Source organism: Sebastes fasciatus, chromosome 4 (assembly GCF_043250625.1).
Source record: "Sebastes fasciatus isolate fSebFas1 chromosome 4, fSebFas1.pri, whole genome shotgun sequence".
Classification (NCBI taxonomy): domain Eukaryota; kingdom Metazoa; phylum Chordata; class Actinopteri; order Perciformes; family Sebastidae; genus Sebastes; species Sebastes fasciatus.
The window spans coordinates 28,212,395-28,226,763 of NC_133798.1; the positions used below are offsets into that span (position 1 = coordinate 28,212,395).

The following is a 14,369-nucleotide window of genomic DNA, read 5'->3' on the forward strand; positions in this document are numbered from 1 at the left end:
TTTATTCTAATTAATTAATTACTTCATTCATGTTAATTTCAGATTTATGACTAGAGGAACTTGACACACAGTGCTGAGCTGCATATCAAATTAATCTTCAGGTTCCCAGCTTTCAGATGATGTACACCACTTCTATGTGACATCTACTGCTGACCTGCTATCTCCCCCTAAAGACCCCCTGTACCCCCTAAAAAAAAAACTAAAACAGGTCTATTGTGGGTCTCAGAGGGTTAATGCAGACTGAGATGCAGATGTAAAACATCTTTTATGATTTTATTTCAGAGTGCTGTGCAGCTTTGTACAGTAGGTGTGTCAGCTCTCTGAGTGCTGCATGTTTACCAGTAACAGGTAACTTCACACCCTCATAAATAATCCATTCACATTCTGATGTCATCAGCTGAGTGACTTAGACTCTGGCCCTCCGGGTGCAGCAAATTGGCAGTAACCACGTTCAGGAGGCGGAACAGGACCAACCTGTTTGTCTCCAGCAGCTCCACCTGAACTCCTAGTCAGTCCCAACGCCGCCGCCGGACGTCAGAGAGACATGCTCACAGTCAGAGTGGGTCAGTTTGATTTATTTATACTTTGGATTTCTCTTTTATTTGACATATTTAGTTCTGAGGAGCTGTGATTCAGCTGGTTAGGAGACTTGACATACCTGCACAGGTGTTTGCACTTATTTAGGAATGCAGACAAGAAGTAAACATACTCAAGTACTGTATCGAGTAGACTTGTTTGCATTTTACTTACTACTACTTTACTTCTAATGGAGTATTTTTCTTCTTATCTTCTATCATTTTCCAGCTTCTTGTGTGTTTCCTCTCTTCTCTGTTTTATATAAACTGTTTTCTGAATGCTATCTCCCCCTAAACACTCACTTTCTGAGAAAAAACTGCAGTCATTCTCTGGATCCAGCTCCTGTTTCATACAATAATAACAAATAATAAACTTTATTTATATGGCACTTTTGAAAGCAAAGTAGACAAACAAGACAAACGATGATAAAAACTATTTAAAAAGGTCTAAAAGTTATACAACATTGAGCAAAAGGAGCTACATAAGGAGAAATTTTTTTAAAATAAGTAGGCTAAAATAAATAAATATATATATATATATATATATATATATATATAGTTTTCTTGTTCAGTGAATTTTCTCGTGAACAATAAAACTGAAATTGGAACTTTTACTTTTTGAATCTTCGGTACTTTTTTGTTGTGACTACGGAAGTTCCTGCACTTATTTTGAAGTGCAACTTCCGGTCGTGAGTCCCAGCGACTTTCTCCACCGCAGGTCGTCCGTCAACAAACTGAAGAAACGGAGGACAGCATTCAGGTAAAGTTAACAGATATCACCTTTATAGTATTGTTATTATCAGTAGCAGTGGAGTGTAATTCATTTTTACACCGATTCATCGTCGTGTTTGTGTATTTGTAGCTACTTCTGCCATCTCGCTGTGCTAATTTAGCTAACAAATGCTACGGAGTGATTTCCTGTGGCGGGTTTGGTAACAACCAAAGGTCCATTCTTACTCAACCAGTCAATCTCTACATCTTCATCCTCCTAAATGCCTCTCTAGTAAAGGGTCAGTTTTCTATAAGATTTAGGGGAACCAAATTATGGAGTAGCTTTTCACATCTATCAACATCTTTTAAATGTTTCAAAAGTCACTTAAAGGGTCGTTTAATTGCTGTTTTGTATTTGCTTTTCCTCCATGTTGTCCATGTATCTGTTTTTATGTTTTCCCACTCACAATGTTGTTTGATTACGATTGCTCAGAAGTCTTTATAGATGTTTAAATCTATATCCTCTTCACAAACACTAACCATACATTTCCACACAACACACACACACACACACACTTATCTGTTTTTATATATTTACTGTATTGTTATTGTTATTTTATATATCTTGTCCTAATTGTTTATCACTATTATGTAGTCATTTTATTTCTTTATATTAATCTTGTCTCTAGGTGGAGGCTTCAGATAAGCCCAGTGGGTTTTTTGCCTCTTCCTGCACTGTATATTATTCATTTATTTTGTTTGTTATGTTGTGTAATCTTAAATTGTGCAAAATAAATAAACAAATAAACACCAAAATTACAGAGACAGACACACACACACACTTTTTTTTTGATATATTTACTGTATTGTTATTATATATATCTTGTCCTAATTTTGTTATCACTATTATCTAGTCATGTTATTTCTTTATATTAATCTTGTCTCTAGGTGGAGGCTTCAGATAAGCCCAGTGGGTTTTTTGCCTCTTCCTGCACTGTATATTATTCATTTATTTTTTGTCATGTTATATAGTCTTAAATTGTGCAAAACAAATAAACTAAACCAAACTAAAGCAGTTTTTAGTTTAGTCTTTGTATGTTTTTCTCTTTTTGGCTTCTGGTCACTTTTATTAGTATGATGTAGAAACAATAACGTAGGATGAATTATTCGGCGCTATGTTTGTGTCGTTAACCTCTTCTATAATTAATTTTTTCCTCAGGTGAATTGTCCTCAACACCTGGATGACATGAGTCTGGATTCAAGGTGATTATAGAGTTGGGAACAGGTGCTTTAACAACAGTGATGGAGGAGCCGTTAGCAGGCAGTCCCTGCTCGTCCGATCCGGACAGTCCTGGAGGTCTGAACCGAGGCTGCCTCCTCGACCCGGCTGAAGTCCTCTACCATGATCTCTCCATCATCGTCCCAGAAACACCCAGGTAACACGGCTCCTCGTCTCACCTGTACATGTACATAGAAATATACGTGTATAAATTAAACCATTAATACAGAGAACACTGTAGTATTAGCAGTGCTGGAGGAAGTATTCAGATCTATTGCTGTACTAATACACACTGTGAAAATACTCCACTACAAGTAAAAGTCCTGCATTCAACAGAATATAGTTATAGTGTTCTCCAGTAAAAGTATTGATGTGTCAGTAATCAGTGTTTTCCTATCATCTATCTGATGTTTCTGGATTAATAATACTGCTGCATTATTGTGCATGTTGTATTTTAACTCTTTTATATCCTGTTGGCTAGCTTAATCTGCAGCAATGCATCATGGTCTATAAGAGCCTCATATGTTTATAACGTCGCTCTCCTGTGAGAACCACGTATCTAATGTTTTCAGCTTTGTGACGATGCATTTTTCCAGCTTATTGTTTGGTTGTATGTTTCTCAGCCCTCAGCTTGGCAAACGGAGGAGACGCGGTCGCATAACAGAGGAACATTTCAGTCCTGTAAGTCAGTATGAACAGATTTAGGTAACTGCATTCTCACAGTCTCCAGCTCTGTGTGTCCTGATGTTGACTGCGGTGTCTTTCTGTCCTCAGGTGGCCGTTGGCGGATCTCCAGGAGGACCTGAACTCTCACATAAATCCAAACGCAGATGCCTCGCTGCAGCGATGGGAGAGCAGAATGTCGGCTTTGTTCCGGCTTCATCTCTCAGGACGTTTTCTCTGGACAGCTGGCTGGAGGCCCCGCTGTCCACCGCGTGCTCCTCCTCCTCTTCCTCCTCCTCCTCCTACCTCACACCAATATCAGAGGAGGAAGTGGAGGTGGCTTCTACTGTGGCGGTCTCCACAGTAGAAGCTAGTCCTGCTTGTCTCAGCCGGAGGATGACGCCAGCGAGGGCTTCAGCATCATCACCACCGTCCACCTCCGAGTCTCTGTCCTTCCTCACTGCAGAGGAGAGGAGATGGCTGAATGGCGAGCAAGGAAACACCTCGACAGGTAAGGGGAGAGATGTCAAATATTTACATTTCACGGTCAGTAGTTCATAGAAATAAGTTTACAGCAGCTGTGTATCATGATTTCACTGGCACCAAAGACGCACAGCTCATGGAGGCAGTTAACCCTCTGAGACCCACAACAGACCCATTTTGTCTTTTATGGGGTTACAGGGGGTCTTTAGAAAATAATGAAAGTGTATAAGGGTTTTGAACATTATGATAAAAGTCTATGATGGTCATCCCCATGCTCTATTATGTCTCATAAGTTAATTTTTAGGTTGGATTTGTTACAGTTTTGGTGCTAAATTAAACCATTGTTTACCACTGGAGAATTGATAAAAATGATCAATAATCCCTCCAAAATACCACATTAAGACACCAAGACCTTGAGGAACACCATAGAAAAAGCCATGCTGTGATTTGGAGAATCACATTTTGGAGAATTGCATTTTTCGGCGATTGGATGGCAAGCACTTCTGTTGTGTAAACTGCTCAGAAACCCCCTTATTGTCAATCTAGCTATGAAAGCCATCCATCCTCTGAATGCTCTAGGTCTCTAGTTTGTGGCTGTAAATTTTCATGAGGCTGTGATTATCCTAGAGGTCACCACAGGTCATTTTATACAGTTAGGTCAAGTTTAAAAAAAATGGTCTCACTATATTGAAATGTCTACTATGGGGACTAACATCATCACACATGAATACAGTTGGGCTCATTGGATCCTCAAAAGTCTCAGCTTTACAGTGATACCCAATTTATGTACCATGACAGCTTTTCCTCACCAAAATTTAGCGTAACTTCTTAGCGTTATTTAGCCTCCTTTATGGCAAGCTAATATGACATGGTTAGACTTTAGCTTTTCTAGTTTCATATGATACCAGTATCTTCACTCTGGCTTTAAAACCTGAACCTGCTACATCCTCTGAAAGACAGTAAAGTCAGAGGGGGTTAATGTTCTTTAAAACCCTTAGAGCCTGATTGAGTCAATACTTCTTCTTGGAGTCACATCTCTGTCGAACCTGAACACACAGACACGATGCACATATTGATATCATTCGGTCGGTGTGACTTCCACTTCCCCAGGATATTATTATCTCTGATGTCCACTCTGAATAAATGTCCATAAATCACCTTAGAAATCAGAGAAAAAAAGATGCTGGGGGAATTATTGTTGCAATCTGCTGGGAAGTAGTGGAAAATTCTTGGTCACATCGTCTCTTCTGGTTTTCCATCATACTTTCATACTCTCTCGTGAAGTGGGTAATAAATGTAATTCTATGTGATATTAAATAAGGTCTTGAATTTAATTTGGTGAACCTGCAGAAACCCTGTATTTGTCATAATTTCAGTTTTATAATTATTTGTACATTAATCCAAAAAAGATGATTTAGTCTAAAACTTCTGCTCCTAATGGGACGTATAAAGACAGCCTCAGCAACAGCTTCAGCTCTTTGGTCCTGATCAATAATTTCTTCTTCAGCAGCACCGGAGGAGATCGTCATCAGTGACGATGAGGAGGCTGTGGTTCGCTCGGTTCAGGAGGAGGAAGACCAGGCGTTGGCTCAAAGCCTGCAGGTAGGATCCTTCACCTGCAGGGGGCGGAGCCAAACGACTCACCTGTGTGAAAATGTTCACGATGCTCTTTGTTTGCTCACTCAGGCCTTGTTTGACCGAGAGGAGTCACACCAGTACCACCACCATCTTCATCAGCTTCACCACCATCATCTTCATCAGCAGAGCCACCACGGGGTGAGACAGACACTCACTTCACATTTAAAATAAAATGTCCTTTAGTCAACAATTCATCCTGCTAACAAACATTATGTGTGTGTGTGTGTATATAAAGTGTAAATATATCTTATTGTATTAGGAAACATCTCAGGACATCAGAAGGTCAATTCACACCAAGAGCAAAGCAAATTTTCGCCTCGCTTTACTCGCATGAGTCGGAACGCCGGAATCATTTGTGTTCATACGCTCTAGATGCTCCGGAGAGGAGGAGGAGCTTGTCTCCATAGATACCAACAACTTTTCTTTCCTCCATTCCCTCCATCAACCATGGAAGAAATGACCACTGTTGCTGCTTTGTACATGTTGTGGAAGTCCCAGATATGTCAGAAAACCAAAGGCAGACTTGTCGGGTTCATAACATCACCCGGTGGCGAGCTGTATTCACATACAGTGTCATTGCATTGACTGTATCTAGCAGCCATATGTCGCTGCTGCAGTATGAACCCAAAATAAACAGATTGTGCTGTGATTTAATATCAATAGACAGATCAAAATGATGCTGAAATAGTAAAAAGTCTGAATTCATGCTTTGTCAGGTCTGTCCGCAAGACGACAAGTAAAGAACTTTTAAAATGCTTGTTTTCTGAATGGAGTTTGGATGGATCAGTGCCAGGCTATGCAGCTGCTCCATCAACACTCAACATAACGTCATCTAAGCATAAATACGGCAGCGACGTTGTTGTTTCTACCATAGACAGTCTGTGGTTTCTACACAGAGTTTGGTCCGGTCTCTGTACAGATATGATGTACTATCGTAGCTCTGGGTGACCACAGACACAAACAAGATTTATTTCCTCCATTTCTGATTCAACAAGGTCAGGACGTCAGTGAGGACAGGAGGACAATCTCAACACTGAGAGGCTTTCACCACACAGCGTCATGAGAATTTCCCGCTCCAGTTGAAATATTTCAACTCCCGCAAATTTTGCGCATTTGCAACGCCTGGCGTCTCTTAGCATTGACTTCATATATAACCGCGTTGCGTGAAAAGTTCGCTTCACTCTTGCTGTGAATGCACCATTACATGTGAACAGGAAGTGCTGTAATAAGTGAAGTTAAAGTTTTGACAGCAGTAACTTGTTCTGTGCAGTACTACCCGTATATGGAGCCCGGCTGGATGCCTCATTTACTGGCTGCTGTCTCTCCGCTGGTCAACTTTGAAGACGGTAAGATCATAAACACACTCGGCTCAAAGCATTTTACACAACTGTTGTTTTATAATATTTATATAATGATGAATTGTGGCGTTTGGGTTTCTGAAGGCAGGACAGACGGATTTAAACTAGCATCAATTAAATGACTGTTTTGTTTAGTGGACTAATTATTAATGACGGTTCAGCTCTAACCTCGGTGGTAAATACCCTGTTTCCTGTCGATGCTTCACAATAAAAGCTGCCAGTGTTTGTTGAAATCTTTTTATGTGAAGCAGCAGCAGTAAATGTTGTGTTAGCATTAGCAGTAACCTAAAGGACGGGTCCATTATTATTTATTTATCATTTATTATTATTATTTTGTTTTTGTTTTTTATATCTTTTTGTATCCTCCCAGTGGTTTTCCTTATGTATTCACATTTTGGTGAAAGTATGTTTTAGTGTCAAAAGTTTATTTTCCCTTGAAGTCCTTCTAAAACCTTTTTCCCATTTGGTGACCCGACGTAGGTTTCTGCATGATGACGCCGCTACATGTACAGTATACTGCATATACGTCCTTATAGTCAGTGTATTAACGTTACATACAGTAACTTAGATGGCGGTCGGAGTGCTCTCAGTTTGGAGAAGTAGACAAGAGTACCAGCAGGAAGCTAAGCAATGTACGTAATATGGTGTCAACTCAGAAAGTCGTGCACCAACATTGTTGTTGCAACTTTAAGAAGCGTTCACGTGAATTTTCCCTGTCGGGAACTCATTTTTCAGATAATTCCGACACCACAGGAATGCAGCATTCATGTTTACTTCAACTGATACAGCTGCTGTGTTTCTACAGATCTGATTGGTCAACACAGGAGACGTGGGCGGGGCAGACGGAGGAACGGCCAGTCTGAGCTTTCAGAAGACCATCAGGGGAACGACTACGAGGTGAGGAAGAGGAAAAAACAATGTGTGGATTACATCCACCAATAAATACTAGGCCTGTCAATCTATTAAAATATTTTTTTATCTGTTCAAAATGTACCTTAAAGGGAGATTTGTCAAGTATTTAATACTCTTATAAACATATGCAAATGTATGCATATATTTATATTGTTGGAAATCAATTAACAACACAATGTACAGTCCCCCCCCATAACCCAACACAAAACAATGACAGATATTGTCCAGAAACCCTCACAGGTACTGCATTTAGCATAACAAATATGCTCAAATCATAACATGGCAAACTGCAGCCCAACAGGCAACAACAGCTGTCAGTGTGCTGACTTGACTATGACTTGCCTTAAACTGCATGTGATTATCATAAAGTGGGCATGTATGTAAAGGGGAGACTCGTGGGTACCCATAGAACCCATTTTCATTCACATATCTGGAGGTCAGAGGTCAAGGGACCCCTTTGAAAATGGCCATGATAGTTTTTAACTCACCAAAATTTAGCGTAAGTTTATTATCGCATTAACTTTGACAGCACTAATTTTAATTGATGTGAAAGAGAGAAATGACTCCGACATATATGACAAAAAAATGAAGCCTGGAAGAGTTCTGGATGTTTTTATGATACACTACAGTAAAATCCTGCTTTTCCATGAATGCATGAGTAATGATAGAATATGTAACAGTACATCAGTCCGTTTCCTGTAGTTCTGTCATATTCTGACTGCTGACGTCGGCTTGTTTTTCTTTCAGGCTCTTCTGGCGTTCGAGGAGCGTCAAGGATCCGTCGTGTCCAAAAAGATGAGTCGGAGGGAAATCCAGAGGTTTCCCACCAAAACCTTCAAGTCTGCCAACGGCTGCGAGAACACTCAGTGAGTCCAACAGCTGGTCTGACCTCAGTATTGATTCATTGTTATGTTATTGATCAAGGCTGTAACGGTTCCTGTATTCATGCTGAGCCGTCACGGTCCGGTGCACGCAGCCGCACACAGAATACACGGTATGTAGATTGATGCATGTAATGCAGAACTAAAGTTCACAAGCGCAAGTTCCACCCGGAAACTTTTAGCCGTTGGCAACATGTGCTGAGGTTAGCACCACAAGCTGACTGTTGTGTGAGTCAGTTACACCAAAGAACATATATTGATAAGAAATGAAAGTCAATTGTTCATTCCATTGCAACATCAGCACCCAGCAGCAGAGCTAGGCTTCCGCCATTTTGGACTGAAAGCAACTCCTGGACGCCAGTAAAACATCCAGCTACAAAGAGTATGATAAATTATTTCTTTTCTTTTGTCATATTCTACCAAAATGTCCTGTGTCGAACATTAAAATGTTATAAATATAATAAGCTCTTTCAGTCCAAAATGGCGGCAGCAGCTGTTGTCAAAAAAACACCAGAGTTTTGTCTCTCTTTGGCTACACTATCATTGAATAAACTGATAACCCCTGACTAAGTAGAGCAAAAAGACTCTGGCACACCATCCTCTTCAGGTTATTCTTTTTTTTAATTATTATTATTTATTTATTTTAGGGCTATCGTAATTAACGTGATAATAATGCATGAACGTAACTTGTGATTTTTAGGTTGTAGCGGGCTCAGTTTTAAAGCTAGAGTGAAGATACTGGTATCATATGAAACTACAAAACCTAATGAATCCATTGGTACCAACCATGTCATACGACGGAGGCTAAATAACGCTCTAAATTTTGGCGAGGAAAAACTGGCATGGCCATTTTCAAAGGGGTCCCTTGACCTCTGACCTCCAGATATGCGAATGAAAATGGGTTCTATGGGTACCAACGAGTCTCCCCTTTACAGACATGCCCACTTTGTGATAATCACATGCAGTTTGGGGCAAGTCAGTCAAGTCAGCAGTGCGGGAGTCTTTTTGCTCTCTACTGTCAACCTGAGGTTTTCTCCTGGCGACCTACAGGTGTCTGCTCTTCTGTAACCCCTGATTAAGTGACACGTTTTTATGAATATCTCATATTATAGTTAATGCATAATAATAACAGTACGGATCAACTGATAAATTGTACCATTAACCCAAATACTGCAGGAAGTTTGTGCAAAACTAGCAATTTGCATGAAGTTTGAGCAGATTATTTCCTGTGAATATCACATCAGAGATCAGTTTTCCTGATATTTTTTAGGAAGTTTTGTTTTGTATTATGTATTGTTTTGAATTTATAACATTTAGGTTGGGAACCAGTGACAAGACATGCTTTTATGCCTCCGTGACAGCTGTGGCTGGAGGCATTATATTTTCTGGTTGTACATCCGTCCGGTCCGTTCTCGTTAACGTGATATCTCAGGAGCGCCTGGACGAAATTCCTTTTAATTTGGCACAAATGTCCACTTGGACTCGAGGATGAACTGATTAGATTGTGGTGTTCAAAGGTCAAGGTCACTGTGACCTTAGGTCCGTCTCATTTTTGTGATATATTAGGAACACCTGGAGGGATTTTTTTCAAATCTGGCACAAACAATAATTCTAGTTCAGTTTAATATCCTGTTGTGACCTGTTGCCTTCTGGGAAAGTGTTTGTTCAGTGTTCCTACAGTGTAAAACAAAAGTGTTTGAAATGTTAACAAAAGGTTCCCTCAGTCCCCAGCAGGAGGATTATGTCTGCCTTTATACTCAAACTACGGTCTGTTCAGAATACATGAAAACAAAAATCCTGATGCATTTGTTTTATTTCCGCTGTACTGAACTAACACAGAACCGTGACTCTGTGTATGGAGGATGGAACCTGCCTAAATAAATGACTAAATAAATAAATAAATATGTCATTAAATGTAGCAAAAATATTAAAAATAAATGTAGCCAATCCTTAATTCATAAATATGTGACATAAATTGATATTTCTGTTTTAATTAGCTTTATCTTTGTATTAAATCCTTTATTTATTTACTCTTCTTTTTAATTTTAATTTTTTTATTTATGTATTTATTTTTATAATTGTTTAATGTATTTATTTATTTTTTATTTATTTAATATTTATTTTTAAATCTATGTGTTTATTTATATATGTATGCATTTATTTATGCATGATTTTCCCTTTGCATTTCAACCCTTATTTATTTCCCCAAACTTATTTATTTTCTGTATTCTTTTCTTTATGCATTTCTACCTCATTATGCAAATAAGGAGGCTAATAAATAAATAAAATAAAAAAGCAAATTAGAAACAGAAATATTAGTTTGTCACATTTTATCAATTAATTATTGGCTACATTTATTTATCCATCTAGTAATTTATTAATTTATTTTTGATTTTGGCAGGTTCCGTCCTCCATACCTGTGAACCGTTACGGCTCTATTATTGATGTCAGGATTTAAAATGCTGATGACTCATCTGTTGATTGAATAATTAATTGATTGATTGATTGATTGACAGGTGTCAGATCTGTTTCTGTGACTACACTGATGGCGAGAAGCTGAGGATGTTGCCCTGTTTCCATGACTACCACGTCCAGTGTATCGACCGATGGTTAAAGGTAACGGCTCACATTATGAGGTTTAAAAACAAAAATGTTTGAAGACGCCATCTTTAACTCTGGTAAACTAAGTCTTAAAGACTGAAGTCTGATGAGAATAACGGACCGTGTTCCCTCTGACAGGATAACACCACCTGTCCCATCTGCAGAGCTAACCTGGCTGACGGCGCCGCCCTCGCCCCCCAGCCCCTCTGACCTCTGACCTCAGCGCCTCCTCCTCCGGGCCGAGGCGGCGTCTCTACTGTGTTCTACTGTGAGCTGACGGGTTTGTTTTAGTTTTACTGTAGTTTGATGGAGGACAACTCGTATTTTTTATACTTTTATTTAATTGTTTTTCCGTCATCCGTTACAGGAACAAAACAAAAAAAACTTTAAAGCTGCTGCTGTTTGTTGTTTTGTTGAGAAATTAAAGATTTTTTCCTCTTACATTGGTCTCTGTTTCTCTAATGAATCCTCTTATTGATCTGTTATTGATTAGACATGAAGAAGCAGGTGGTTATAGTGGAACGAGTCTGTGCAGAAGCGGTTTACTCCTCGTAGTAGCGTTTCTTCATGGCTCTGTATTTCCTCAGGTAGTAGAGCGCCTCCAGCTCTCGGGCCACATACTCCCCCCGACCGATCATCTCCCTGATCTGCTCCGGGTCCTGCACATTTTTGTTTTTCGTGAACGCCGCTCTCAGGCGGTCCCTGAAGTAGTCGCCACCTTTAGGATACTCCCGTCCGAGGTAGAGGAGCTGTGGAGTCGCAGGGAGGAGAACGAGGAAATAAAGTCTTCAGAGGTGATAAATACGATATCCAGAGCATTAATATAGCAACACTGTTAGCATCATTAGCTGCCAGCCGCTGGCTCAGCTGTTGCCATGTTGAGAGCAGTGTGGAGGCATTCCCTCAATCATACATCAGAGCGACACATACGGTCCTTAGCAAAAAGTCAAGGCCACGCCCCCTTTTGGGGGAAAGAAAATAGAAGATCTTATAGACTTCAATACAATCTGACGTATGTTTGGATTGTAAAGTTACACACTGTTCCTTTAAAAGTCATCACATCATCTCTGGATTTGTTGTTCAGTTGAGAAATAAAACATCCACACCAGCTGGTGTAAATATTTAGTCCAGAATAAAAAACACAGACTCACATTTTTATAGAGTCGGACCACTTCGGCCCTCAGAGGGTTCGCCATCGTCCAGACAGGCGGTCGCAGCTGAAAAACACGTTAATGTTCACTAAATATTATATAATATTAATATTAACCAGGAGTGGATGGTTGAAGAAAAAGAGGATATCTTGTCATTTAAAGTTCCAGCTGAATTACGTCTGTTCATATTTACAGTAGATCAATAATACTGCAGTACACTTCTGTAGGCAGAGATCAGATCTGTTAACATACTACACAGAAGAAGTGGTGCAGATGTTTCCAGATGTTACATCTAATAAGATTTATACCGTGGTGGTAAATATAATAAGTCCAAACTCTTGTATTTTAATATAGGTTGTTCCCAGTAAAATCAGTATTTATACTGAGTGGATAATCCTGTTGAATTAAAATTAATCTAAAATGAATTTTTGTCGTTAGATTTTGCATAAACGTAAATCTTAAATGTAAAAATATAAACGTTACATAAACTGCACATGTAGAAAAAAGTTATTGTATCATGATCAATAAATAAAATATATGTTATTTAATTTTTTTATTACAAAATATCAAACAAATACAGCATTCATTTTCAGGGTTTCAATTAATATTCATATTTTAGACACAGAAGATTTTCAAGTATGACTGAAATAAAATGGTTCATAATGTAAACATTATTATACACTAAACACTTTAATCAGTTTTATCGTTGTTAAAAGGTATTTTGTAGAATAAATGACCAGTTATTGATAAACTAAATAAACAATTGAATTATTTAGGAACAATTTAAAAACTCTTAAGTCCAGATTGTTACAATTTACTTATTTGTTGTGAGATATTTTATATATATTAGGCAAGTTTATTAGTAAAGCACATTTCATACACAAAGGCAATTCAATGTGCTTCACATAAGGCATTAAAAAACATAAGAAAAACTGTATAAAAACATTAAAACTCAAATGAAAAGAATAGAAACATTTTTCAAGCTAATCAAAGTTAAGAACAGAGACATAAAGACAGGATAAGAGGGCAGGAGAGGTGTTATTATTGTTAGCTCCATTATAGGGTCGTGGCTAGAAGGTAAGACGCAAATTGTGAAACTATCGCGAGATTTGTTACGGTTCGGCATGACCTAGGATAAATCCTCGGCAGTGAATCTCGCGAGAGTTATTTTCGGGTTACCTTCTAGACACGACACTTTTACAACCTCGATAGCAAGAAACTAGCAACTTGTTAACAATTAAACGCCAGTCGACGATGAAACGGTCATAAATTGTTCAGTAAACATAAACACACACTTTAGTTCCTGTAGACAGAGCTGACACCGTAACTGTGTGCGGTGTTAATACAGTTAATGTTCAGAGTAAAGGTGTTTTCTTACCTGTCGGGATGAACTCTGCTCTCTGCAGCTGACTGAACTTTGCTTCGGTTTCAAACAGTTAGCTAACAACACGCTAGCTAACTTTAAAACGGCTAAAAGCCGACAAAAACTCGTTTCTCACGTCTATTAGTTTATGTCCGTGGCAGGTTTATAACGTTTAACTTTAAACGGTGGGTGTATATTTCTACGTTTGTAACGAGCTCGGTGTGAAGCGAACCGTAAAGTAAACAACCAAAGAGTAACACGCATAGAGATAGTAATCCTCCAAGACAGACAGAAACCACCGCTGAAAGTTTCGCACATGCGTACTTAAAGAGCAGCTTGTAGATTGAATTTCTCTGCTTTAGTGTTTATGTATAAAAATAATGCTACGACTTTTTTTTTCTCGTAAACTTGTGACTTTATTCTCATAATATTACAACTTTTTTCTGATAAACTTCTGACTTTATTCTCATAATATTAAAACTTTTTTTCTGATAAACTTCTGACTTTATTTTCATATTACAACTTTTTTCCTCGTAAACTTCTGACTTCATTCTCATATTACAACTTTTTTTCTTGTAAATTTATGACTTTATTCTCACAATATTACAACTTTTTTCTCATAAACTTATGACTTTACTCTTGTAATATTACTACTTTTTTCTCGTAAACTTGTGACTTTGTTCTCATAATACTACAACTGTTTTTCTCGTAAACTTCTGACTTTATTCTCATATTACAACTTTTTTTTCGTAAA

At 38.5% G+C, this 14,369-nt stretch overlaps 2 protein-coding genes across 3 annotated transcripts; one reads left to right on the forward strand and one right to left on the reverse strand.

Annotated features, from left to right (window-relative positions):
* The first annotated feature begins 1,211 nt into the window (after positions 1–1,211).
* LOC141766496 (uncharacterized) lies at positions 1,212–11,542 on the forward strand. 2 transcript variants are annotated; one of them, XM_074633408.1, is made up of 11 exons: positions 1,212–1,335; positions 2,506–2,722; positions 3,189–3,246; positions 3,340–3,739; positions 5,219–5,313; positions 5,398–5,487; positions 6,620–6,695; positions 7,513–7,604; positions 8,367–8,485; positions 11,017–11,116; positions 11,240–11,542. In XM_074633408.1, the coding sequence occupies exons 2-11, from the start codon at positions 2,589–2,591 to the stop codon at positions 11,309–11,311; spliced, it is 1,236 nt and encodes a 411-aa protein (XP_074489509.1). In that variant the 5' UTR covers positions 1,212–1,335; positions 2,506–2,588; the 3' UTR covers positions 11,312–11,542. The 2 variants fall into 2 exon arrangements, with proteins under 2 accessions (XP_074489509.1, XP_074489510.1); XM_074633409.1 differs by having other exon boundaries at positions 1,231–1,335; positions 5,222–5,313.
* On the reverse strand, positions 9,881–13,890 carry lyrm5b (LYR motif containing 5b). Its single transcript, XM_074633424.1, has 3 exons — positions 13,631–13,890; positions 12,253–12,318; positions 9,881–11,850 (listed from the first exon to the last, which is right to left on the reverse strand). Exons 2-3 carry the CDS (start codon positions 12,295–12,297, stop codon positions 11,644–11,646), a joined length of 252 nt encoding a protein of 83 aa, XP_074489525.1. The 5' UTR covers positions 12,298–12,318; positions 13,631–13,890; the 3' UTR covers positions 9,881–11,643.
* Positions 13,891–14,369: the final 479 nt, after the last annotated feature.